Source organism: Aspergillus heteromorphus (assembly GCF_003184545.1).
Source record: "Aspergillus heteromorphus CBS 117.55 chromosome Unknown BO70scaffold_9, whole genome shotgun sequence".
NCBI lineage: Eukaryota > Fungi > Ascomycota > Eurotiomycetes > Eurotiales > Aspergillaceae > Aspergillus > Aspergillus heteromorphus.
Genome location: NW_020290414.1, coordinates 900,500 through 925,783, shown reverse-complemented (window position 1 = coordinate 925,783; position 25,284 = coordinate 900,500). Strand labels below are relative to the sequence as shown.

The following is a 25,284-nucleotide window of genomic DNA, read 5'->3' as shown; positions in this document are numbered from 1 at the left end:
GAGAAACCACCACCAGAAAAAAAAAAAAAAAAAAAAAACCACGAAAAGAGAAGTCAAATCCAAGAACCAAAATTTAATTCAAAACTAACTAACAAGTCTATCATCTATCATATCAAAACAGTCCCAACCACCCCATCTACTCTACTCTACTCAACTCTACTCCTCCACAACCTCCGTCCATCGAGACTCCTTCTTCCCGTAAACAATATCCGCCATCCACTGCCTCAAGACAGCCGCGTACGGGACATCATCAACAGGAACACGTACCTCCGTGTCCTGAAACTTCACACAAGACACCGGGACAATAAAGAACGCCGTGCCGGACGAAAACGCACCACGGAGTCGTCCCTCCTCCGCGGCATTCACCACATCATGGATGGTGAACCTCTCCTCGACGACCTCCAACGGCTCGACAATGCGACTAGATCCATCATCCATGTTCACCTGCAGCGGGGCATCGGAGAGTCTTTCCCGCGCCAGCTCAAGGATACTGCGTCGGGTGATACCGGGGAGAGTGATGTTGTCTTCGAGCGGGGAGGTGATGAGCTGAAGGTGACCGTCGTCAGGGGATTCCCAGATGATGAAGAAGTTGGTGGCGCCGGCTTCGGTGATCTGGCGATCTGGGCCAAAGAGCCACAGGACTTGGTCGTAGCCGGCTTCGAGGGCTTTTTGATGTCCGTAGAGGGAGGGCCCGTAGTTTGCGCCGACCTTGACGTTGCCGGTGCCGCCGGGCCAGGCGCGCACCATGTCGTCGGTGCTGCACCAAAGGCGGAGGGTCTTTTCTTGCTTGGGAGAGGGGGAGGGGGTGGGGCTGGGCCAGTAGGAGAGGACGATGTAGAGGTGGGCTTCTGGGGGGGCGGCGAGGCCGAGGCCCTCGCCTGTGCCGACCAGCGTGGGCCGGATGTACATGCATTCGCCGCCGCGGTCGGCGGAGAGCCATCTGGGGCCTTCGACGGCGCAGAGCTTGTGAATGAGGCGGTGCAGTTCGTCCGGGTTGAAGCGGGGGAGGCCGATGCGTTCGGAGGAGGACAGCATGCGGGCGCAGTTGAGGGTCGGGCGGAAGAGGCGCAGTTTGCCATCGTAGCCACGGTAGACTTTCATGCCTTCGAAGCATTGTGTCGCGTAGTGGAGCGTGCTAGCTATGGGGGCCAGCGCGAGCGGTCGGTATGGAATGAGGGTTGGGTTTCCCCAGCCGCTTTCTGCTGTCCATCGTGCGGAGATCATGTGGTCGGTGCATGCTTTGTGGGCGAGGACTTCTGGAGCGTCTGGCGCTGGTATAGGCTTGCGTTCGGTGGAGAGGGTTATCTTGATCCGGGACGCGTTGAGGCCGCTTTGGTAGTGGACTTCGTTTGTCTCGTTGGGCTTGGGTGTCCAGTGCTTCTTTGGACGCTTGGGGCGGGTTTTCTCTAACGCGTTTGGGGGTGGTTCAGTCGTGCCATTGGTATGACCGTTGGCGGAACCGTTGATGGGCTCGCTCTTGGGAGTTGGCTCACTGGGTGTCTCGTTGGTGGAGGAGTCGAAGGACTCGGTAGGTTGTTCGGTGTATGTCTTCGAAACCATGCTGCCAAGATGCTGGAGCTCGTCCGTCAAGTCGTCCGGCTGAGTGCATAGCTCCAGGAAAGCGAGCTTGTCGGGCTCTTCTTCAGCTCTCTGGAGAGCTTGTGCGAGCTCACCCTGTGTCTTGATCTTCCTCGCGAACATGGCTGGTTCGGCCTCCAAGACCTCATCCGTCTTTCTGGCATAGGGGTTATGGGAGGAAGCATGAGCCGGGGTGGAAAAGGAGGTGGCTAGTTTGGTGTAGTCCCAGTTGGCAATGTAGTTGTACGGTCCCTCATGCACGGCAGTCTGTCTCACGGTAAGCGAGGTCTCTCATGATGTTTAGTCGATTGTCTACTCACCTCGATCTTATACCCAAGATTGTTGAAAACCAGTACTATGGGATTGGCCTTCCGACGAATCATCGTACTGAGCTCCTGTGCTGTCATTTGGAAGCCTCCATCGCCGATCATAATGACCGCTCTGCCCTGCGTGCGAGCGAGCTGAGAGCCCAAACCAGCTGGTAATCCCCATCCAATTGAGCAGTATGGGAACTGCATCTGACAGTCTGCACCAGGGGGAAGCAGAATATGGTTTGCGATAAACCAAGACTCGCCCGCGTCGCAGATCAACGTGTCGTACTCCTTGAGGAGCTTCTGAATACCAGTCATGGCGCTTTTGATCGTCACCGGTGCGTCTGGAATCTCAGGCCCATCCAGGGTTGGTGCCCCCAGGACTGGCTTGGGTCGGGGGACAGACAGACTCTTCGAGTCCATACCGGACTGGATGAGCCGCGACACTAACGTAGAGATATCCACTGGCTCGATGCATTTGCCGCCAGGGAGCTCGACCCACTCCTTATCCACGCTGATCATGCGGTGTCTTTCTTGATTGATGTCGATTAAAAGGGCATGAAGATCAGACCAGTTGCCACCTATAACGAGCCAAAGATCCGAGTTCATGACAACGCGCTCGCCCTCTGCATTCGTCATGCCGGACCAGAACTGGCCGCAGTATTGCGGATGGCATTCGGTCATGCAGCGCCCATCTGGCTGACAGAGTACGGCACAACCGAGCTTGTCTGCAAGAAGCTCGATCTGGTCATGCGAGAGACACCGACGCGCAAGGCTCCCGAGCAGAAGGACAGGCTTGCTAGAGGAGCTCCAAAGGTCGGTGATTGCTTCCAAAGCCTCCTCTATAAACCCCGGCTGACAGGAAGTGTCTAGTTTTCTTTTCAATGGCGATGGTTTAACGCACGTAGCGCTGACAAGGTCATTGGGAACTTCAATGTAGACAGGGAGGGACGATTCAAGACATTTGACTATTGTGTCATCCATAACATCAGCGGCAGTCTCTGCAGACTCGAGCCGGACAGATGCAGCGGTGACTCCCTGGTAGGCATGAAGACCTTGGTCTCTGTTGGATGAGGTAGGGGCGTGGTGCAAGAACTTGTCACTGGCAAGCAAGTTAGTGCTTGGGCACCCGGCGAGCACAATTACCCTCAGCTTCTGGGAACAGGCGCCCGATATCGCATTGAGAATCGATAAACTGCCAACAATATAAGGCACCACGACAACTGCGACCTTGGTGGCCGAGTTACGAGCATACCCATCTGCCGCATAGCCGGCGTTTAGCTCGTTGCAGCACCCCACCATTTGAATGTTTGGGTTTCTGAGCAAGTTGTCCAAAAGAACCAGATTGGAATCGCCTGAAAACGTCAGATTGTGCTGGAGAGGAAGGGTCAGATCGCTTACCTGGAACAACGAAATAGTCGCGGATCCCCAGCTCCTCTATCCGGTAGGCCAGATAAGTGCCAATATTATACTCTTTCTGGTAGAAGGTTGGCTGAGGATTGGGCGGGTGAACAGGCTTTTGAACGATGGAAGTAATTTCCGTGTTCGGGATCTTGACGATTGCTTCTCCAAGCAGCTGAACGCCGTATCTCAAGGCTTCCTCGGCGGACATCTTCTTCGGATCGTATCTCTGTATGCTTTTGAGGACTTCAGGGAGTTGATGAAGGTCCAGCACATGTGATGGCTGATAAAACCTGTCCTTCACAAATATGTGAATAGCCTCTTCTATTTGCTCTCGAGTTCCCCCGTAAGAAGCAGCCTTGATGTGAGCCATCCGTGACATCAGGTTCGATAACTCAACATCAACCGTGGTTCCTGGTGGCAACCCCACGACAACAACGGTCCCTCTGGATCGGATATACTGATTTCGGTCAGATGTGACTTTGCATTAAGCGCAGTTCAAAACTGACCTGAAGTGCCTCCTTGAGGAGTGTATCCGTACTCTCGATCAGGAGAGCAACATCGGGACCACCGCCGGTGATTGTTTGAACTTCAAGGCTAACATTATTCGATCGCTCATAATCCACGTAGAAGTCCACACCGATCTTTTCCTTGTACATCCGCTTACTATCCTCGCCGGTCGAAATGGCTAGGACGCGGCAACCGCGGGCCCTGGCATATTGGCATGCTAGCGAGCCAATGCCGCCCCCGGGTCCGACAACAGCTTCTCATGTTAGCACATCGTCACTGCCTGCTTGCTGGAGAATGCGACATACCCACAATATTGCCCGCTTGAGCACCGCTTTCCTGCACAGCTCTGAAACACGTAGTTCCAGCGCAGATAATCTGATTGGAATTAGCCAGGATTCATCATGTTTTGCAGAAGCAACGGTCCTACCGGGGCTACTGTATCCATGGGATACTGTTTCGGGATACGCACGACATGGCGTGCTTGACTGATGCAATAGTCTCCAAAGGTCCCATCGACCGAGTATCCGGTAATCCGGGCATGCGGGCACGATAGATAGTCCGATTTTTTATCTGCGTCACAGACTCCACAGGTCGCATTAATCCACTTGCGGGCCATTAGCAAGGATAGGGAGAAGAGGGCAATGGTAAAAGGTACCTGGACTCCGACGTGATCGCCGGACTTAATATCATTCACCTCCTTTCCGACAACGGCAACAATACCGACTCCTTCATGGCCATCTTGGTAGTACAGTCAGTATACCAGAGACAATACCACTGGATGTAGGTCTGCTCACCGATAAGGTTCTGTCGTTTCTTCGTTGACGCGTTTCCTGATCCATTTAGAACTGGGGATGGAGTGTCTAGCTTGGACCGGACACACCTTTCCATGTGTGAAGAGAAGAGTGGCAGAGGCCGGAAAACTTCAAGTGGACCAGCACTTCGTCCGGACCCGGCAATGGAGCAAGATGATTGCTATGTTTTCGGCCTGATAAGTCAGCTTCTGCGCCCAGAAATACATGGAAGGGGTGGAAAAGGACCAGCTCACTGGAAAAATGATCTGTCTCCATCAGATGGGAGTGGGGAATTCTTTGAATCTGAGCCATAGTTGGAACTTTCAGGGTATCGATAGAATGGCAGGTATGTAAGAGCAACAAAGCATTTCTCAAGACGTCTTGTAGTTGATAAGAAAGCACGACTAGAATTCAATTAAGAGCTCCACCAGGCCAGCAGATAGATGACTTTCGCACCTCTCATCCGTCGACATTGCCTGCGTCTTTATAGATACCCGAGAGTGACCACGCACCCCCATGCAACGGGGAGCATTGCGCAACCTCTCTCGTGTTTCCTGCTTCAAAGGCCGAAGGAATCGAAAGACTCCCCGAAGAGGCAGGAGGGCTTAGGGGACCGGCAGACCGTGGAAAAGCACAGCTTACCTCATCAGCTATCCCAGAACCATGAAGTCACTCGTGCCCTCCGACTTGAGTAAACATGGGATTTGGCTCAGAGCAGATGAAAAGACCCACATGCCTGTCCAATCGGTAATGACTTCCGGCCACGCTCGATGCAGAAACATAATATGCCCTCAAGGGCTGTGGGAACCCCCGTAGCACCGTGCTGATCTTAGCAGCTAGCAGTACCAACCTCCGCTGCAGCCCCATACAAGGAGAGGTAAGCATGGAAGAAGCCTATCACAAGTGACGCTCGGGCCCAGATTTTCCCACTACGGAGACCCTTCAAGCGGTTACTTCTCCCAGTATGAGACGGAATAATCCGTCTCCTCCTTGCTATGGAAGGTGTCCATCATCTAATGAGACCATATGTAGCACTAGGGGATGGGCGAGGGTTTCTCATGCTACCAGTACAACGTGGCAAGTGGGATTCTGTACATCTCGCTGATCCCTAGTTTGATCAGGCTGAATGCTTCGGGATCTCTAAATGGACAGGACCCTAGGTTCACCCTTATCGAGGGGGAGAGGGGGATATCTGCTCTTGCTACACATGAGAGCGATCAGCATGGTTTCTGAAAGACTAAGGAGCAAGACGATTGCCGCAACCATATCATGTGAAGGTTTCGACTGTTCCCCGAGTCCAGCCATTATGGCTTTTTACAAAGGCGTTTGGCCAAGGTCCTCTACTTTGAGTACGTAAAAATTCCAAATACAGGGTCGGAATACTGTCGGAGTGTGCCTGCCATCTAGCTTTCGCAGCTCGGCGTAAGCGATGACCTGCAACGGGCGAAAGAAAGTAGAGCGAGCGTTTTCACAGCCAGACCAGGTTTCAGGGACTGGGATGCCCTATAGACGTGCTATCACCGCAGCATGGGCCTGGGAGACCTCGCGAAAACCTGGAGCCGACAGTTCAAGGTTTTGATCGGCCGCCACCCAGCCTGCAGTGGAAATGTCTCGGGTGGGTTGCGTTTAAAACGCCCCCCCGTGAAAGATACCAATAGCAAAACCACCCATTTCACATACAATGGGTATTCTGACGGCATGGCTAACAAACAGGCTCGTGGCTTGCTCCAATGACTGGTTTCGAGCCACCTTCGGATGCGAACCAGAGTACAGTCTGCTGCAGAAGGCGCTGGGAAGCTATGCGTCACCGACCATGTTTTGAACCGGGAACCGTTTTTCGATCCCTGGTTGACGAAGAGCTTGACAGAAATGTCATCTGTCTCGGAAAAGGCGCGTCTTAGCAGCCGTTCAGGCAGGAGTGCAGGCGGCTGCCCTGTCTCTTCGGCAGGCACATCCCACACAGTTGATCCATCAAAAACCAAGGCATAGAGCCACCTGCGGGCAAAGGTGAGCGTCCGTTTTCCTGCTGATAGTGATCCCTTTGGGCAACCTCCAGGTTGCAGATGGGGCCGCCGGACCCAGCCCTAAGGCAGCCTGCCAGTGCTAGCCTGTCATCCATTTCCCAGAAGGAACCCGATATGGCGGGCCCGATCCCTGCCGGTCGCCGAACCAGGGGCGGTTCCGCCAATCAGGGAGCCCAAACCACCACGGATCTCCACCATCCGAGGTTTTTTCTGCAGCGCATCGATGCTCGGATACCCGATGGCCAGCGTGAAACCAGTCGAGCGGCCGTGCTTCTTGCTTCTCTGATCCACTTCCTCATCATATATTGTCCCGGAGAGTCATTGATGCAAAAGCATGCGTTGATCTCCGAATCTGTTTCATCTTTTGTCAGCGACCAGCAACAACCTACCTGACGGGGAGGGTAGAAATATCTTCCTAGTCGAGTGGCCCTATCTCCGACAGCAAGCCACTGACTCACAGAATGGCTGATATCGAGGCACATATCCACAGCGACGACCAAGGGACACAATTAGCCCTGGAGAAGGCCGTCTCACAAGTTATGGAAGTCGAGGAGCAAGATAACTCGATTGACGAGAAATATCCAGAGGGAGGGCTTCGCGCCTGGCTGGTTGTTCTTGGGTCATGGTGCGCCATGATACCATCCATGGGACTGCTGAATACCGTCTCCGTGCTCCATGCCTGGACATCAACACATCAACTCGCAAGCTATTCCGACTCCAGCGTGGGGTGGATCTTCGGCGTCTTCAGCTTTTTTCTGTACTTCGGAGGGGCCCAAGTGGGTATGTTGTCTTCCACGAACATCATCGGCCGCGCGTAATCTTGAAACTGATGCGTTTGACTCGACAGGTCCGATCTTCGACACCCATGGACCTCTCCCAGTGGTAGTCCCAGGGTCCATCGGGATCATAATCGCCATTTTCTGCTTCAGCGCAAGCACCGGTAAGCCACGCACCCCTCCAGCTCATGGCAGACCCACTAACCCGCAAAGAATACTACCAAATCATGCTCTCCTTCAGCGTGCTCGGCGGCATCTCCTCCTGCTGCCTCTTCACGCCCGCCATCTCCGCCATCGGTCACTGGTTCAACATCCGGCGGGGCATCGCGACCGGAATCGCCTGCACAGCCGGGGGACTGGGGGGCGTATTCTTCCCACTGATCATCATCTACATCGGGCCGACCCTCGGCTTCGCCTGGGCCCTGCGAGTCATCGGAATCATCTGTTTCGTGATGTGCGGACTCGCATGCATCCTGCTCAAGACCCGGCTGAAACCCGACCAAACGGGCCGGATAGCAGTCGACCTCCAGGCGCTCCGAGAACCCAACTACGCGTTCACCACGCTCGCCGTCTGGCTGGTCGAATTCGCCGTCTTCGTCCCGTACACCTACATCTGCTCGTACGGGATATACGCCAACATCGGCGTGTCCCTGTCCTACAAGCTCTGCATCTTCCTCAACGTCGGCGCCATCCCAGGCCGGGCCTTCCCGGGGCTTCTGGCCGACCGGATCGGGCGGTTCAACGTCATGGCGCTGACGGCGCTCGTCTGCGCGATCATGACCCTGGCGCTGTGGTATAACGCCGGCACTAGCGACGCGGCGATTATCTCGTATGCCGTGCTGTTCGGGTTCTGGAGCGGCGCGGCTATCAGCTTGACCCCCGTGTGTATTGCCCAGGTCTGTCGCACGGAGGATATCGGGAAGAGAAACGGCACGACCTTCACGCTGGTCAGCTTCGGGACCCTCACGGCGATTCCGATTGCCGGGGCTATTCAGGAGCATGATGGGGGGGCCTTCTGGGGGCTGATTATCTTTGGGGGCGTTTTGTATTTGGCGGCGTGTGTGGCGTTTGTGGTTGCTAGGGGCGTCGCTGGGGGGTGGCGCTGGAAGGTCAAGTTCTAAAATACAGGTAGATGTGTTAGTGGTCTTTCAATATGATGGATGTTCTTATATGATGGACAGCGTAGGGGAGATGAGACTTTGTTGTGTAGTGGCTCCGTGGCTAGCTTGGTTGTTTGTTGGGAAGAAGAAGAAGAAGAAGAAGAAGAAGAAGAAGAAAAAGAAAAGGCATGCATCGGACTCAGCGGCAGTCACATGACGGGTCTGGCAGTTCAGCTTTTGAACTGTGCGACCACTCGTTCTCGAAGCTCTTCTGTGAGAATAGTCCTGTAAGTCCAGATGGTTTTAGTTTTCTTCCCGCCATACAGATTCTGGGCTAGAGAAGAATAACATGTGCGAGGGTGGGTTAGCCACGAATCGGCAATACATAGATGAATATATATAGCACAACGCACAAATTAACCTCCCAAGACGGTGAGCACTCATTTCACTTCACACCTCTCTTATATACCCCTCCCCTCCCAAAAGCCCCTTTCCCTATACCTATGCCTATATCCAAGAAGTCCACTCACTCACTCCGCACAGCTCCACTTCACCCCACCATCGAGACCGGACGCGAAAGGTCCTCGCGCGAAACCTTCGACCCAGGGTGTGTCTCATCCTCCGGAATCTTATTCACCAACGTCGAAGACCCCGCATCCTCCACGTCCCCAAGTGCAGCTGCCGTCCTCGTCAAGCTCTCATCCATCTCCATCTCCCAGACATTACCCGGCCCTCGACGACGCCTGGACCGATGACTGAGCACGTAATGAGCCCGACGCAGGATCGGCGATGAATTGTGTCCAAGCCTCGGGCTGGTGAAGTGTCGGATGAAAGGCACGAGGGAGGGGATGCTGACGATGATGATGCTCAGCCAGAGCTCGAGCAGGACGAGCAGGACGGGTAGGGTGAAGTAGTGGCCCAGGTTGCGGGTCTTGAACATGTTGGCTGTGACTTGGAGACGCCAGGCCATGATGGCTACAACTCTGGGTGGTTGGGGAGGTGTCAGTGTCAGGATAGATGGGGTTTCAGCGGTGGGGAAAGCCGAGAAGGAAGAGGGAGGGAGGGGTGGCGGAGGGAGGACTTACATCAAGCCCATGCCGAACATCGAACTGACCATCCACCTATTGCGAGAGGACATCTGGAGAGTCCAGATGACCGGGGTGGGGAGGACAGCGATGAGGGTATCGATGAAGATATTCAGGCCGGTGAGGAGGAGATCTTCTATCTGCAAGGGACGACACCAGTCGTTCGGGGCCGGGTTCCAGTGGTGGGAGAGTGGTTGGCATTGGGTGAGGTTCAGACACAGGAAGGTGATGAAGTAGGCGAGGATGAAAGCGGTTGAGAGCCAGATGAGGATGCACATGAACCGGTAGGCGTGGAAGAGGGAGCTGTACAAGGCGAGCATGGAGAGTTTGCACCCGACTGTGCCGACCAGGGAGGTCACGGCGGCGGCTACAATGAGCTGCCCCATTGCCGATGTGAGAGTTTCAATGGTGTGCACTTGACTGGGGAGGAGGTTCTTACCTGGTGCTGCAGGGAGGCTTCGGTGGCTGTGAGGTCGCTTGTGCGTCTTCCGAGTCCGTGGGTGATTGTCCAGCAGGCCAGTCCGGAAAGTGAACAGGTGCTAATCTGTAGAACTTGGTGAGGTGTGTTGGGACTGATGATTGTTTCTACGTCAAGACATACTCACATAGGCTATGGAAACCAAGACATCCTGGATTTGAAGCCGCTTCTTGAGGAGACGGATGGCCCAAAGCCGGAATCCGAGCACCAGGGTGGTGAGGAACGTGAAAACGCTGATCCAGATTATCAGCCGAGTTCCCTCCCTGGTGAGGGTCATTTTCCAATCGGCCTGGGGGAGAGAGACCCGGGTGGAGAGCTCTCCTTTGACCGCAGCAGACTTCCGATACCGAAGGTGGCGGGATAGCTTTCTCAAGCACGCGAAAAGAAAACATGGACGGACAGCATCCTTGGAGTTCCATGTACGGCGTAGCAGCATGGGCTTGTTTTGTTTGCAGTTATATCAGTCTGCCCCAGCCTCGTTTTGCAGAAACATCGAACAGAAATTTCTGTATGGGAGACCTGACGTGTACGTGACATCTTAGTGTCACCTACTGTATGGGGAGCTGTGAATGCATCAGCCATGAGTGTGGCACAGAAGCCCGTATATGCTGACATACATATTCAAGAGCTGGTGTTTGTAAGCATCATGTCGAGGCAAGAGTGCTGACTGAGCATGAAGAGTTATGACTCAGGACACATGCTGCTGGAGGAACCCATGAGATTATTCTCACAGGGATACATGCCCCTCTTGTGCTGCTGTCGATATACTTATACATACTTAGTGCGGAGGCAGAAATCTGGGGGGTGACTTGGCCTCTGATTGGCCTCCTTCAGTAAAATGTGATGTCATATCTACCTTAGTCATCACGTACGCTGATAACCACGTGACGTTTGCCTCAGTGACGCCGGCAGGCATATCAAATTCGCTACACGTGCATTCTAAAGTCCGAGTAGTACGCACCTTTGTTCTACACGTGTCGAGGCAGCCGTGTTGCCTGGTCCGGGACAAGATTAAAAAGGAGGAACTTCAACAGGGTGCGCAAATGCTGTGGACAGACGTAATAAGGCCAGAGCCAGCCAATCAGAGGCTTTTAAATCGCAACTTTTATGAAACGGCCAATCAGAGGGCTTGAATCGACAGAACGGACAGACGGCTTGGTCCATGTAGTTGGATTACAAATAGAAAGTCGACTGGAAATGCAGATAGAATACAATAGAGCAAGGGTATAGTTCTCAGGTACCATCGATGCTAGTACGACGGATATCTGTTCTGCTGTGACATACTCTGGAGAGAGCCCGGTTGAGAAAGTGTAATCTGAGACTGTTTGTAATAGATAATTAGACAGGGAACACCGCATATATGAAATACGGTTACAGTACAAAAACAGAGATGGAAGTGATAAAGTAGGTACTGAAGACATCCCTTTAACCAGACCGTTGACGAAGGTGAAGGATCGAAAACTAGGACTCTCCTAAGAACTTCATCGACCTTCGGGGTCATAGGTGGAGGGAAAATGAGGATCGCCGTTGGATCTCAAATATATAAACTACTATCAGTTATGGCCATTGGGCTCTTGGCCACTTCGCAGGAGTGCTACAAGAGTGCTTTAATCGGGTATAACGCAATGGTCAATCAATCAGTCAATCAATCGATCATAAGGGGTCATAGCGAGGATCTTCAGCTTAGCGTCTCCGTCAAGGCCAGGGATAACCCCCCGGGCCAGATATACCCACCCGTCCTCGAGAAACATCACACACCCATCCACCCATTGACTTGTAAAATGTAAGAGTATCCTAAACATTATCCGGAGTCGGCAAAGTATGTTCCTGAGAAGAAAAGATTCGAATTTTCAATAGGAAGTCAATGCGATTGTGCCGCACCGCATGTAGGTACGCACAGCAGCGAGCCAGCCCAGAAACATAAGATTGGACGTCCCTTACTGAACTAATGCAGCGAGGAAACGCAACCAATCCTGCACTTTCCACTCTTCCGCCAACGCAGACCGGCAGATGCAAGCCACACGGGTCTGGTCCACCGGGCCGAGTCAGTTTCTGCCACGCACATCCTTGATATCGCAGGCGGATATAGTAACTGCCCCTCCCCTTCCCTCCTCTCCCATGGCAGCGCGAGAAAGGTGTATTGGTCTGGGATAATCTCCGAAGCATCCGGGTCCTCTCACCGTGGGGGTGTAATGCCTCAGGAGGTACTCCATACTCTGGATCCGTGTAAAGGAGTGCGACGGGGGGCGGAACAATGGACCGTATGACTTCGAATATCTTTACCACAAGGGACCTAAGGCTGATTGTACCGAGGTCGTTCGGTGTCCCGATTGGTAGGTAGAGCGAATCGGGCGATTGGGAAGTATGCTGTCTTGTCCCGATCAGGAGAAAAAGAAACGAACACGCACCGTGCTCCGGCCCTCGTGAGCCGTAAGTCGGGTGTCATTCGATGGGTGGGGGCAAGGGTTCCAAGCGATGGCCGACCTCCCACGGCGACGAATGCGTTGTTGGTGTCTGTTGGATCATGACACGGGCAGGGTGCTTCGTAGTGGATAGAGTGGATGGACGGAGCCTGCTGCTGGTCGAGTGACCATCATGCTATCCACATTTGGAGCTAGATCATGCCAATCTCGAGGGCGAAAAGTCCTACCTACCTGCACTAGTGAAGATGGGACGCTGTGGTCGCTCGTAGACAAGTGCGTGGCAGACATTTGCAGGCGTAGGGGAAGCGCAGCAGAGATGGTCGCAGTTCGAGGACCTTGGGTGACGGCCGCACACGTGAGTGCCCCCAAGGTGCTCAGGCTCTCAAGGTGCTCGTTTTCCGATTTAATAAGGCCCCCGACCCTGAGCCCGTTCGCACTATTTTGCTTCGATTTTCGCTCCTCCTGGGTCGCGGAGGGTGTCACCTCTCGATATGGAGTTGTGTTTCCATCATGAGGGGAACGAAGGAGGTTGATGATCACTTATCCAGCCACGACTAGGGCAGACAGCAGCCTTGCAGTTTAGCGTGCTCTTGGTCCATCCGGTGGGGTGGGGGGGGGAGAATGGGAAGTCAGGCAACGCTACGCAGCCAGTTCCATGACTTGGCTACCTACGAGCAGGAAACACTACGCGTTAGGTAACTCGCCGTCCAGCTGCCTCCCCCACCCGAGGAGGGGTACCGCCAGCACCGTGGGATGACCGTAGCCGCCGAGTACCGCAGGAATTGACCCCGCGCGTGGAACAGTCCGCTCCGGAAAGACATAAATAGGGCCATCTTTCCGGGTAACTTGGAGTTTTCCATCACCAGCCCTCACCAGTCTCCAAGCAAACCATCCAGCTTTCCAGCCTCTAAATTACTTTTTGTATCGCCTTCACCGGTTCATACCAATCCCAGCCAATATGTCTCCCTGCTCCTGCAACTGCTGCCAAGGCAACTGCTCCAGCTGCTCTTGCTCTTCTTGCAGCGTGAGTATTCCTTGACTTGACTCGTATCCAGCTTGAGAAACCGTTTATCTGACCTACCGCGATTAGCACTAAACCATGTCGTTCCGAATCCCTCGTGAAATATACACAGACGTGCCCCGGCCGTCTCGACCGATTCCACCGATACCAGGCTGTCTTGGGTGTGGATGACCGATTTCGAACGCTTTGCTTGGTTAACTGGATGGAATGGCGCGTCAGGAGGGCGTTTTGAATGATAATGAAGTTATGGCTGTATGGTTGTCTTTCCATAGTATCGCCCGTCAAATGTACGGGACGCGACACTCAATGAAAGACCTTTGGAGGAAACCCTAGCCTGAAGCACGCAGTAAGCGATGACGCAGAGAGAAGGATATTCCAATGGTGCCTGCATCGAGTACGCGCAGACCAGATGTAGAGCAAGCCACATGCCCCATATGCGGTGCAACCGTGGATAGCAGCACCACGTGGGAAGATGATGCTGGGTTATCTTTCTTCTGATCTCCTTGCTCCACGTTCGGATTCGTACGATTATTTTCGATGGTCTCTGGTCTGCTTCAACCCGCCGACATGCCCCTCCCGTATGACACCAAGCGAGAATTGAAGGAACGAGCCCCCTGCATTATCAGGAGAGCTAGTCCGACTAGATATTCACCAAATGCTCCTTGTTCGCTTACATGCTGCGCGCGGTCGGCCAGTTCCGTCTCGGGACTTTCCTCCCAATGTAAGCATGGTGACTAAGATGACAGGGTCCGAAGGTCATTCTAGAGTTCTCAGCAGAGGAGATATTAGGGGTCTACCTGGTGGACCTCTATTGCATGCGTCTTCGGCAGTCGTCGATGGGGCGTGGGTTCGTGCGATCTGCACGCGCTATTATGAGTGTGAGAATGCCAGAAAAGCTGCCGAATCTGACAGGTTGCAAGTATTCCAGATACTCACAGATGTTGATGCTGCGTTTGAGCTCTCTACGAGCTGCCTTATGCCCGAGTTTGGTGTGGTGTTTTTCCCAATCGGGCGGAAGAAGATTCAACCCGCCTGAGTGCGCGCTCGAGGTACTCCGTAGCTGGTTCGTTAGTGAGCTCAATGTCCCCCATCACTGATTAATCGCATTTCTATTAGTAAAGAAAAGATGGATAGGTCGTAAAAGAAATAAATGACCCCTGGAATCGAGACGGCTTGGTCTGAGCTGTGAACCTAAAACGGAGACAGCCGCGATCGATTGTTCCACCCGATCGGGCTGGCCTGGTGACGACGGACGTTGTGTTTGGCAGGAACAGTGAAACCTTGCGCGCTGACCCTGGATTATTTGCACTGTCAATGGTCAGTGCTCCCTAGGGTCTCTGTACCATCCGGTCTGGATCATATGTTGCCGGATTTCCACGGTTCTGATGATGAGGATGAGTACCTGTTGGGACGGTGGTCAAGATGCGGCGAGAAGAGGGGCGCCCCGCCGCCCGCAAGGTAGATTAGCGCCGCTTAGTGCCGAGCGAGACTTGGTTGGCTGCCCGCCTTCCCCCAAGGTCCCTGGAACCACTTCCCACCTGCCCCTCTCGGGTGGTCGGCGCTGTCACGTTTGTCTCCCGGCACGGTCATGACTGACTGAACTGTCCTTCCTTGGCTCTCCCAAGGCCGTATACTGTCCGGTCTATCACCACCACCATGTCGGCATGGGGAAGCTGCACTACTTGGATCTTTGAATGGATCATTGCTTTCACGAACCAGCAACACTAGCAGAAGCAACGACGCAGCCAAAATGGACGAGTCCGACCCAGAGGCGAGCTACGGGGTTAGTGTCGGAGCCTGTCGTCCGGCTGCTCTCAAGGTCCTCACCCGGAAATCTCTGCCACTCACCATCGCAGTTATATAAGGCCATGGCCTCGACGTGCCCAACAGAGAAATTGATCAGAGCGTTCCAATCATCTTCTCTCTACATCCCTGCTCAATAGACTCTTTGCCTCAATATCCCCCCAAAGATGTCTTTCAACCCTAAGGACGTGGACCTCGATACGGCCGACGCCGCCCAGGTCGTCTGCTATCTCAACAAATCTTCTAACGATTACAATGGTCACCTGGGTGCCCGTGTCTCGGCCATCTTCGTCATCTTCATTGTCTCAACCGCCGTCACCTTCTTCCCCGTCGTCGCCAAACGCGTTCCCAGACTCCACATCAACCTCTACGTCTACCTCTTCGCCCGCTACTTCGGTGCCGGTGTCATCATTGCCACCGCCTTCATCCATCTCCTCGACCCCGCCTATTCCGAGATCGGTCCGCAATCATGTGTCGGGATGACCGGTACCTGGGCCATCTACTCCTGGTGCCCTGCCATCGTCCTGACCTCGCTCATGTGCATCTTCCTTCTTGACTTCGGGGCCGAGCGCTACGTCGAGGTCAAATACAACGTGTGCAGAGAGGACCCCGAGACCATCATGACCAGCTCCGTCGACAACCAGACCGCTAGCAAGGAGATGCCGGGCAGCCCGCGCAAGGATGAGACAGATGTCGAACAGCTCTCGACGACCGATACCCTGATCGACATGTCCTTCAAGCAACAGATCGCCGCCTTCCTCATCCTCGAGTTCGGTGTCATCTTCCACTCCGTGATCATCGGCCTGAACCTGGGTGTCACGGGCAGCGAGTTCGCCACTCTCTACCCGGTACTGGTCTTCCACCAGTCGTTTGAGGGTCTGGGTATCGGCGCACGTATGTCGGCGATCCCGTTCCGCAAGGGCAGCTGGCTGCCGTGGATCCTCTGCTCGCTGTACGGGCTGACCACCCCTATCTCGGTCGCCATCGGCCTGGGCGTGCGGACCACCTACAACTCGGGCTCCTACACCGCGAACGTGGTCTCGGGAGTCCTGGACGCCGTCTCGGCCGGTATTCTGATCTACACCGGTCTGGTCGAGCTCTTGGCTCGGGACTTTATCTTCGACCCTCACCGCACCCAGGACAACAAGCGACTGACCTTCATGGTCGTCACGATGCTCTGGGGTGCTGGTATCATGGCTCTGCTTGGAAAGTGGGCCTGATTTGATGACGCTCTTTATGTAGGGCTCGTGAAAATGAATATGTGTACAGTCTTGACATGACGGGTGTTTCTATTTGGTTACTTGCTAGATATCCAATGATCGGTTGTTTTTCTTGTTCACCTGCTTTGGGTATTTTGCTTTCAGTTTTTCTCGGATCATATTCCTACTACAATGCTGCACATAATCCAGAATGATAATATGACTCTACTTCCGACGCGTATCGCAAACTCCATCTTATTTTCTCATTGCCCTCGAGCTCAAACTTGCTAAGATGTCTTCTGACAGGATGGGCTTTGTAATTGAGCGCTCTACCCAGACATGACTTTCACCCACATTAACATGTGCTAGTTAGATAACAGAAAACCCAGCAATTTCCAGAAACCGTACTAATCACGACATAACTGATGTATAGTTATCTTTCAGGTGGTGAGTCAGCATCTTGTGCATATTGCACCAGACTGAAATAGGCTGACGAGTGACACGCGAGTAGCACGTGGTGGTCGCCTTCAACAGCACATGTGCGACTTCGCGTCCACCCTCTCTTGCAACAGAATCAACCCCACCTTACCACATCTTTCGATCGGGATTATCATTGAAGATAGAAAATATTCATCCCGGGCTACGAAAACAAGGTACGTGTCAGGACACTAAACACTAATATATACCATATCTGCTCTTCGCATTCGCTAATCACACTGCTAAGCAGGACCCCCCACACCGCAGACATCCAGCTACACATCTCAGGAAGACCCCCACAACCGCACCCAAAGCTAGGACCACACAGCCCACCACCAATCAACCCCCCACTCAAGGCGCCGTATCCAACACACTCGGGAACGAGTACCCACTCAAATCCAGACTGGACTGATCCCAATAAACCTGGTAAACGCCAGTGACATTCGTCTCCTTGAGACGGAAAACGTCCGCCAGCTGGCCTGACGACTCTTCCCACATCAGATACGAGCCATAGAAGAGGAACCCGGTGGTGACGGCGTCATCGGGCGTGGCGATTCCGTTGCCGGTGTACCCAACGGGCAGGACTTCGTCGTCAACGGGACGGATATAGAACAGGGTGTCGGAGTCGAGCGTGATGCCGGTGGTGGTAGCGGTAGTTACGAGCACGTCGTCGACCCGGTGGACTGGATGTTGGTTAGTGAGTGGTGAAACCTTTTTTTTGGGGGGGGGGGGTTGCTGACAGTCGACGTCGGTGGTAACGGAGCCATAAGGCCACAGGGAGGAATCACCGGCGTATGCGAGGCCTGTATTCTGGTTTAGTAAGTGAGGAGAGTTCGGAAGGTGAGGGAGGACTTACCGTCAGAATAGAAGAACTTGAGTCCCGATGCGGCAACACCCCACGCATACAGACTGAAGGCGCCGGTGTCGTCACGCTTCTGCAGCTCGGCGTCGACCTTCGCCGACGGAGCAGCCAGAGCGCCCACGGCGAGCGCCAAAGCAGAGAGAACAGAGGACTTCATCTTCAGGATAGATAGATGTGTCCGAGTGCGCAGCCGATAATGATACTGAACACTGATACCGAGACCAAACAAACGGACGAGAACAGCAGTCTTTATATCCTCACCCCTCCAACCCGGATGTTCGTTCAACCACTCCACCCCGCAGGATGATGCCCTTCTAACTCTTAGTTGATCCTGGGATTTGAGTCGACGAATGACAATCTGCGCGCCTGGATTCAGCCTCGTATTGTCCAAGGCGTGCGTATCCTCGTCAGGCTGGATCCGGGATAGTCGCTGCTAGTGCTGCGGTCCGCGAGCTTGGCTGGATGATCCACTCGGAGATCCACTCGGAGATATCTTGACTGTGACTACGCTACTCCATACGTTCACAAAGTCTTCTCGGCGTCGGGATTTACGCCATGGCCATATACGAGTTGCTCGCTGTCTGGATTCGTCTATTGTCATATGGGCATGAGTTAATTATTAGGTCATCAGGGGCGAAGGATCGCAGTTAGCGATCTAGCCAACTGGAGGAGTTGGTGAGAGGCATTATAATTTTGCAAGTTTGTGATTTCTAATGCTTAGCTGATGGGGATTGTCTCCATCGGGGTCTCGATCCTGCGTGTTGCTCGGGGAACATGATCTGGGGCCACTTCTTTCTGCAACCTGCAACATGCAACATTCGGATCGCAGTTCAATTGGCTGTGCCTGATTTGTGGTCCGTGCTTGAAGAACACCCAAGTCCACAGGCTGGCATGTGATCTGCGTAGTGGGTCCACAATGATCTCCAATTTGATGGCTCACCGTGACTGACTACGGAGTACGTAGGTGGCTCGAACTTGGCTATATTGGGGTCAGATAATATATGACCTTCAGCCCTCCCTTTCTTCGCAACACATTTGCTTCCCCAATATCTGAGGAGGGGACACCCTCAACAAAATCCTCAAGTACACTCTCCACACTCTCCACACCCCCATCCTCATCCTCATCCTCATCCTCATCCTCATCCTATCCCAATCCCAATCCCCAATCCCGAATCCTATCCAACGCAACTCGCCGCACACGACGTCCCAACCCCCCCCCTCCTGACCACCCCACCACTGAGTCACGGTTAAATATCCGCTGTCGCGATCGATGGTATACACGTAGTCTAGGTCGATATGCAGCGGTGAGGGAAGTGGGACTGCGTGCCATTTCTGGGGGACTATCTCGGGCAGAAATTGCCGGATTTTGGTTAGGATGGCGGGGGAGTCGGGGGAAGTTATTCGGCTCCGCGGGGGATGGAAGGAGCAGTACCATTTTTCTGTGGAGGGGTTGTTCGGGCTTACTGTCGGTGTGGAGGTGCCATATGCCGCGGGTGACCATTTTGATGGGATTGAGGATTATGGATCTGTGAAGTAGGATGGACGACTAGATAGTGGATAGTGGATAGTGGGATAGTGCTACATTTGACGTGCTGCTTTGAGGCGGTCAATACGAATGGCTGGGTGGATGACTTGCAGATCGGCAAGGGTTTCTCCGGGGTAGACGCAACCCTAAGACTGCATGTAGTACTGTAGGGCATCTACTCGTGGACTCACACAGGCGATTCATAACAAAATCAAAAAGATCATTCCATGGTTCATAAATCTATCATATTACCCAAGTATCCATCCCTCATTGTCTCCCCTCCACCACTCTCAAACTGCGGACCGTATCCACCACACTCTCCATCAACGAGCGATACACAACCCCCAACCCCTGCACCGACGCCTCATTATCAAACCCATACTTGGGCCCCCCCTCAGGAAACCTGCCCTCCCTCAACGCCTCCCCCTGTGGTAACCCATCCTTAACCTCCGGAAACGCCTCCCCCAAAACCTGCACAATATCGGCATTACAAAAGTTCCCGGCCGTCAAAAAGAACCTCTTCCCCTCAACCTCATCCCCCGTCTTCTCCACCGCGACCACATGCGCCATCGCCGCATCCCTCACATCCACCCAAAACTGACTCCCCGTCGGCGGACACCTCTCCCTGAACTTCCCCGAAACAAGATCCCTAATCCGCTGGTTCGAGGTATTCACCTCCTCTAACGAGCTCAACGCCGGGGACACAGGCCCAAAGATAAGCGAGGGATTCAGCACGGTGAGCGAGAACCTCGGCTTTTCATCTTCCATGAACTTCCACGCCTCCTTTTCGGCGAGCGCTTTGCTGGTGCGATATCCTGCCTGCGACAGTGCGTTCTCGGGCTGCTCGGCCGTGGCCCAGGTGACGGGGTTCCAGTCCTTCTCGGAGTATTTCTCCCCGGCGGGTTTGAGGGGGTTGGACATCGCCGCGAAGGAGGATGTGATGACTACCCGGTTCACGCTGGGGGCGAACTTGTGGATGGATTGCAGGATCCCGACGGTGCCGTTGACGGCGGGGTCGAGCATGTCGGTTTTGATGTTGGTGATGCTGTAGTGGAACGGGCTGGCGGTGTGGATTACGGCTGTGAGTGGGGGGGTGTGGTTGGTGACGGCGGCGTCGAAGGCCGAGAGTTGCGACATGTCCGGCACGATCTTGATGTTGATGGATGGGTGTTGGGATTGCAGCGCGGTGGCTTTGGCGGCGCTTCGCACGGTCGTGGTGACCGTGTGGCCCCGTGAGAGGAGGGTGGTGATGATGCTGTTGGCGAGGAAGCCGCTGCCGCCGGTGACGAGGATGTGGGAGTGGGACATGTTTGGTATTTTTGGGTGTGTTTTTTTGGGGATGTTGTTAATGGTTGAGTGGGTGAATAATATAAATTAGACCTGGACTTGTCTGAAAGAGAAGTTTCAATGGAAGTTGAGACAGAATGTATCGCAGAGATGCCACAAGACTATATATATACCCTTCCAAATCATCCATCCATACCGTTTGTTTATCACCGGCAACTCCGTCCCGAAGCCAAGGAGGGGTTAACCGCCGGAAATAGTGGTTATTCCCGCCCCGCCCGCCCTCGTGGGGGCGGAATTAATCTACTGGCACGGGCTGTTCGTCTAAGCGCGGCCCTAATCTCCGTCGGCCGCTAGCCGCTATCTCTCCGCGTCGCAAGGATCGCCGCATGCGGATTGGCGAGGTGTGGATAAGAAAGTGAGTCATGATGGAGTTATGGAGGTTGGTTGTTGATTCGAGGAGCTTTCACAAATCAGGATAGAGTTTTAGTCCCTTGGGGTTTGGTGCATCGCGGATTGGAGGTTAAACATGACAGCAGATAGACTGGTCCAGATTGATGACGTCATTGTCCTTTGGGTTGGCTTGAGATTGGAATGGGATGGATGAATACAATTGGCTGGTGAAATATAGGAAAGGGGCTGTGCGAGATCAGATATGCAAGCACCTGTCTTTTACAAATCAGCTTTATCTGATTATACCTACCGAAATGCGTTGTTCCGGATAGCGATCAGGAAAATATGATTCTTTTACAAACTAAACATCTTTTCTATACAACTCCCCCATGCCTGCTTTCCAATGCATACAACCGTGGGATATGGGGAACAGGGCTTCCGCTTCGATGGACCTAAGCTGTACTCCGTAAGATGGGTTACATATAATTGAATCTTCGATAAACCCTAAGATAGTCAGTTGCTCCTTGATCTATAAATATTACTGTCAGCGGGGCCACTGCAGGCAGTGGCTGCCACTCCTTCCTCTTACCCCCCCCCCCCCCAGCTAGCCACCACGAATCCAATAGTCCTGGCCAGGGAATGTTTGCTACGCCTCATGGCCAGGATGTACGCGGACACAGTGAATAATGATTGTGTCAGGTAGTACAGTCCAGTTTGTCCCACGATATTGAATGATTACCCCGCAATAAGAGGGCAGCCTAAGTTCCTGATCTGATGTGTGCTGCATAAGTCGTAAGCATCCGAGTCGCATTGCATCAGAGGGTATATAAAAGGCACTTCGACTGATGGTTTTCGAAGTAAAAGTAACGTTTGATAACTGCGTGCCCTTCTCCGCAGGTCGTGTCAATTATATCCCTCCTCGAGATGTATTTTCTCCCAGCCATGGCAGCACTGGCTGCAGTTATTGTTCAGTCTGTGGCTATCAAGAGGAACGAGGGCTTGGCATGATAACGGAACAAGATTTAGCCCTTCAACCCCTGATCAACCTGGATCAGCCCATATATGGCCCCATACATGACTTCATGTATGCCTGATTATTGCCTGATTCTATGTCTATATAGCCCAACTGCCTGCGCAGCAGTATCGTAGAATCAGACCTTTATTATATCGTCATTCTAGACCTGACAGTGGCGGCATCCAATGGGTATCTATGGATTGTAGATCGGTGGTTGGACCCTTTGTATCAAGCTTTTGGTCCGATTGACAGGTTCGGTACACCGGAGTGGCTGTGAGTCGATATGAAGTTCAACTGCTACCTAGTCCCCAGACATTTTAGTGGAACTCGTTTAGTGAGTGCCCCTGGACAAGCAAGGGGTTTTGGCGGCTGATATAAGCTGGCTCCATTGTAAGTCTTTTACATACGACCATAGGGTGTGGAGAACAGGGCTTCCCGTCCGCTCAGCCGTACTTAAGCCACACGCCGGGAGGTTAGTAGTTGGGTGGGTGACCACCAGCGAATCCCTCCTGTTTGTATGTATTTTTGCTGTTTTCTCATCTCTCATTGGTGGAGAGAGTAGCACAACCATAGTAAAAAGGCGGTTGACCACCGGTGTATCTCATGTAGAGTCCCCTACTGCTCAACGGACCGCGACCCCTCTCGGGCACCATTCAAATCTTCTAAAAAGTAAAAACTTCAAAATCATGATCTCAATTCAACAATAAAATCGCGATTTTTTTTTATAAAAAAATATGAATAATTATAAGAAAAATCATCATAATAGTCATATAATAAAATATTAGTTAAATATAACTATATAGAGGCTGTCTGACTGCGTAGAGCCTATTTGACTGCGTAGAGCCTGCTTGACTGCGATCATGCGAATTCTCTGACTGCGTAGAGCCTGCTTGACTGCGTAGAACCTGCCTGACTGTATAGAGCCTGCTTGGCTGCGATTGTGCGAATTCTCTGACTGTGTAGAGCCTGCTTGACTGCGTAGAACCTGTCTGGCTGCGTAGAGCCTGCCTGACTGCGATTATACAAATTATCTGACTATATAGAGTCTGTCTGGATTTGAGATATAGTATTAGGATTATACTCTTTAAATTTTAAAGGACTTACTATAATTTCTGAGGACTTTGAAGAAAAAAGACAGATTTTTAAGAGAATATTATAAAAGAGTTTGTTGTGGTGCCCGGGAGGGGTCGCGGTCCGTTGAGCAGTAGGGGACTCTAATCTATGGCTTTGCTTTTCACGCTTTAAGTTGGTATCTATTGTCCCCCTTATATGTATTTGTTTCACATTTCCTCTTCATTCTATTTCAATGTGATCAATGAACAGAGCCACATCCGCAGTAATACCACTCATACTCATAAATAACTTGATGTAAGCAGGCTAGAGAACCTTGATCCATGAAGCTGCACTGCTTAGTCTGCCTAGGGAACTAGATATAATGGACAAAGCAAGATAAACGAATTATATGAATCGGGCAAATTGTGAAGGATGAAATGCTGAATGATCTTATCTCTACATAGGGATCAGGGACGAAGCTCTCAGGATAGAAAACAGATCGATAAATACAGGTATATAGGAAATGAGATAACAATTTCATACAGACACAGAAAGCCCTATATTTTGACACGAAAAAAAAAAAAAAGAAAAGAAAAGGGAACATAGGGCCTCAAGACACGCACGACTTGACCAGGACCAGCATCAACTAATCCAACAAGAACAACCAGCCCATAGTATTGAAAGGTATACAATCCGACTCAACCTTCTCCCCTTAATCCCGAAGATTACCCCTGTAACGGCCGGTGACCTTGAACGTGCTATCCTTGGTGCAAGTTTCCCCCGCCGCATAGAAGCTTCCACCGCAAGTACCCTCGGAGCCAGCGCTGATTCCAATGAAATCCTCACTGGAGTCCACCTTGCCCGAGTACTTGACGTCATCGGGGCTATAGGCGGCGCACAATTTGGGTTTGCCATCGAATTTGGACTCGCAACCAAAGGTCCAGGTGCCGGTCCAGCAGTCGGACGTCATGGTGAATTTCTCGCTGTCTTCCATACACGGAGCGTAGCCGTCGGGGTCCGACCTGTGCCACAGCGTGTTACCGCTCGTGTCCTTGATGGTGAAGCCGGTGGAGTAACCGCTGCCGTCGCCGCCGATATCGTCGTAGGAGGAGGTCGAGTAGATAAAGTTGAGGTTGTTTGTTGCAACGACTGAGGCGGCCGTGGCGCAGAGGAGAAGAAGAGACTTGGTGAACATTTTGACTCCTGAGGGTGAGGTTTGGTTTTGGAGAATGGTTCAGGAGGAAAGAAGGCAGAGAGAGATGCTTGGTTTTGATTCCGATGTGATGTGGAAGTAATTTCGATAGAGTCTGGGGAGGAATGGTTGTGTATTTATATCCAACCCCCTTCATCATTTCGTGAAGGCAGAGCGACACTCCTTCCTCTAAAGGAAGGTGACCACAAGGCTGTCAAGGTACTATGGAGCAGGGTTCGTATAGAGTGGGCCGATATTCCTTCAGACAAACCATTATAGACCAAGATCACCAACCGAGAGCTGGGAAAGTAAAGTATCAGACCATCTCGCCGCAAGCACGGCCAGCTACTCTATTATTATTCCATCATCGAAGCGAGATCGATTGCTGGTGGAAGGGCAGATAAACAAGGAGTTCTTTTGAGCCGTCATTGCTATAAGAATTAAGCATTGGAAGCATTGCAAGGGCAGAGCTTGGCATGCACACGAAGAGTTAGCATCCGCCTGCAGATAAGGATGCTCCACTCAAGCACGCTGCAAAACGGCTATCTGCTATAAGTCCGGAGTAAACACTAAACAGGGCCCCAGGAAGCCCTAGATAGATACGGCGTACTGATTTTCAGCCCCCAATAAGTTTATGTTTTATGACCCACTTGGGAGACCGTTTGGAGCTTCAGGGGTGGGATTCGGAGGCTGAGCAGACCCACTGTCAGAAAATATCCTGTTTCTGAACATACTGATTCAGACCTAAATGAAGTTAATTAAAGCTCCAAGTCCGTTCAGTCCATTGTATCTACTCCGTACCAACCACGGATCATGAAATCAGGGACATGTTCTTAATCCACAGCAAGAGTCTCTCTGTCCACAACCCACATAATTGCGGTGTGCTGGCGGGTGGGTCCGAAAAGGCAGGCGTTAGACTATCTCGTATCTAGATACCCGCCCTTTGCCAACAATTGTCAATTTGGTCCCGAAAGGCGGGGCTT

At 52.6% G+C, this 25,284-nt stretch overlaps 9 protein-coding genes across 9 annotated transcripts; 2 read left to right on the top strand and 7 right to left on the bottom strand.

The window, feature by feature from the left end:
* Positions 1 to 156: 156 nt before the first annotated feature.
* On the bottom strand, positions 157 to 1,326 carry BO70DRAFT_260182 (branched-chain amino acid aminotransferase II; the record flags this gene model as incomplete). The annotated part of the gene is made up of 1 exon (XM_025538903.1): positions 157 to 1,326. A coding segment is annotated over one exon (1,170 nt), but the record flags the coding sequence as incomplete, so codon positions are not given.
* A 174-nt stretch (positions 1,327 to 1,500) lies between these two features.
* On the bottom strand, positions 1,501 to 4,867 carry BO70DRAFT_289704 (thiamine diphosphate-binding protein; the record flags this gene model as incomplete). The annotated part of the gene is made up of 8 exons (XM_025539323.1): positions 1,501 to 1,866; positions 1,899 to 3,244; positions 3,291 to 3,750; positions 3,800 to 4,053; positions 4,106 to 4,175; positions 4,228 to 4,404; positions 4,456 to 4,538; positions 4,681 to 4,867. Coding segments are annotated over 8 exons (2,943 nt in total), but the record flags the coding sequence as incomplete, so codon positions are not given.
* Positions 4,868 to 6,877: 2,010 nt separating this feature from the next.
* BO70DRAFT_428587 (oxalate/formate antiporter) lies at positions 6,878 to 8,512 on the top strand (the record flags this gene model as incomplete). Its single annotated transcript, XM_025547993.1, has 3 exons — positions 6,878 to 7,395; positions 7,463 to 7,555; positions 7,605 to 8,512. The coding sequence occupies exons 1-3, from the start codon at positions 7,077 to 7,079 to the stop codon at positions 8,510 to 8,512; spliced, it is 1,320 nt and encodes a 439-aa protein (XP_025400361.1). The 5' UTR covers positions 6,878 to 7,076.
* A 486-nt stretch (positions 8,513 to 8,998) lies between these two features.
* BO70DRAFT_335139 (uncharacterized protein) lies at positions 8,999 to 10,331 on the bottom strand (the record flags this gene model as incomplete). Its single annotated transcript, XM_025541047.1, has 4 exons — positions 8,999 to 9,474; positions 9,577 to 9,953; positions 9,998 to 10,120; positions 10,182 to 10,331. The coding sequence occupies 4 exons, from the start codon at positions 10,329 to 10,331 to the stop codon at positions 9,042 to 9,044; spliced, it is 1,083 nt and encodes a 360-aa protein (XP_025400360.1). The 3' UTR covers positions 8,999 to 9,041.
* A 4,656-nt stretch (positions 10,332 to 14,987) lies between these two features.
* On the top strand, positions 14,988 to 16,733 carry BO70DRAFT_361398 (ZIP zinc/iron transport family). Its single transcript, XM_025543031.1, has one exon. It carries the CDS (start codon positions 15,469 to 15,471, stop codon positions 16,519 to 16,521), a length of 1,053 nt encoding a protein of 350 aa, XP_025400359.1. The 5' UTR covers positions 14,988 to 15,468; the 3' UTR covers positions 16,522 to 16,733.
* Positions 16,734 to 17,328: 595 nt separating this feature from the next.
* On the bottom strand, positions 17,329 to 17,996 carry BO70DRAFT_424331 (uncharacterized protein; the record flags this gene model as incomplete). Its single annotated transcript, XM_025547618.1, has 3 exons — positions 17,329 to 17,660; positions 17,718 to 17,780; positions 17,834 to 17,996. 3 exons carry the CDS (start codon positions 17,994 to 17,996, stop codon positions 17,329 to 17,331), a joined length of 558 nt encoding a protein of 185 aa, XP_025400358.1.
* An 887-nt stretch (positions 17,997 to 18,883) lies between these two features.
* BO70DRAFT_361397 (uncharacterized protein) lies at positions 18,884 to 19,498 on the bottom strand (the record flags this gene model as incomplete). The annotated part of the gene is made up of 1 exon (XM_025543030.1): positions 18,884 to 19,498. A coding segment is annotated over exon 1 (326 nt), but the record flags the coding sequence as incomplete, so codon positions are not given.
* Positions 19,499 to 19,631: 133 nt separating this feature from the next.
* On the bottom strand, positions 19,632 to 20,763 carry BO70DRAFT_379118 (putative NADPH-dependent methylglyoxal reductase GRE2; the record flags this gene model as incomplete). Its single annotated transcript, XM_025545312.1, has 1 exon — positions 19,632 to 20,763. Exon 1 carries the CDS (start codon positions 20,670 to 20,672, stop codon positions 19,632 to 19,634), a length of 1,041 nt encoding a protein of 346 aa, XP_025400356.1. The 5' UTR covers positions 20,673 to 20,763.
* Positions 20,764 to 23,821: 3,058 nt separating this feature from the next.
* BO70DRAFT_352121 (uncharacterized protein) lies at positions 23,822 to 24,304 on the bottom strand (the record flags this gene model as incomplete). The annotated part of the gene is made up of 1 exon (XM_025541778.1): positions 23,822 to 24,304. The coding sequence occupies one exon, from the start codon at positions 24,302 to 24,304 to the stop codon at positions 23,822 to 23,824; it is 483 nt and encodes a 160-aa protein (XP_025400355.1).
* Between the last annotated feature and the right edge of the window lie 980 nt (positions 24,305 to 25,284).

Bases quoted from the DNA above. Each gene is read 5' to 3' on its own strand.
- BO70DRAFT_361398 (XM_025543031.1), top strand. From the start codon at position 15,469: ATGTCTTTCAACCCTAAGGACGTGGACCTCGATACGGCCGACGCCGCC.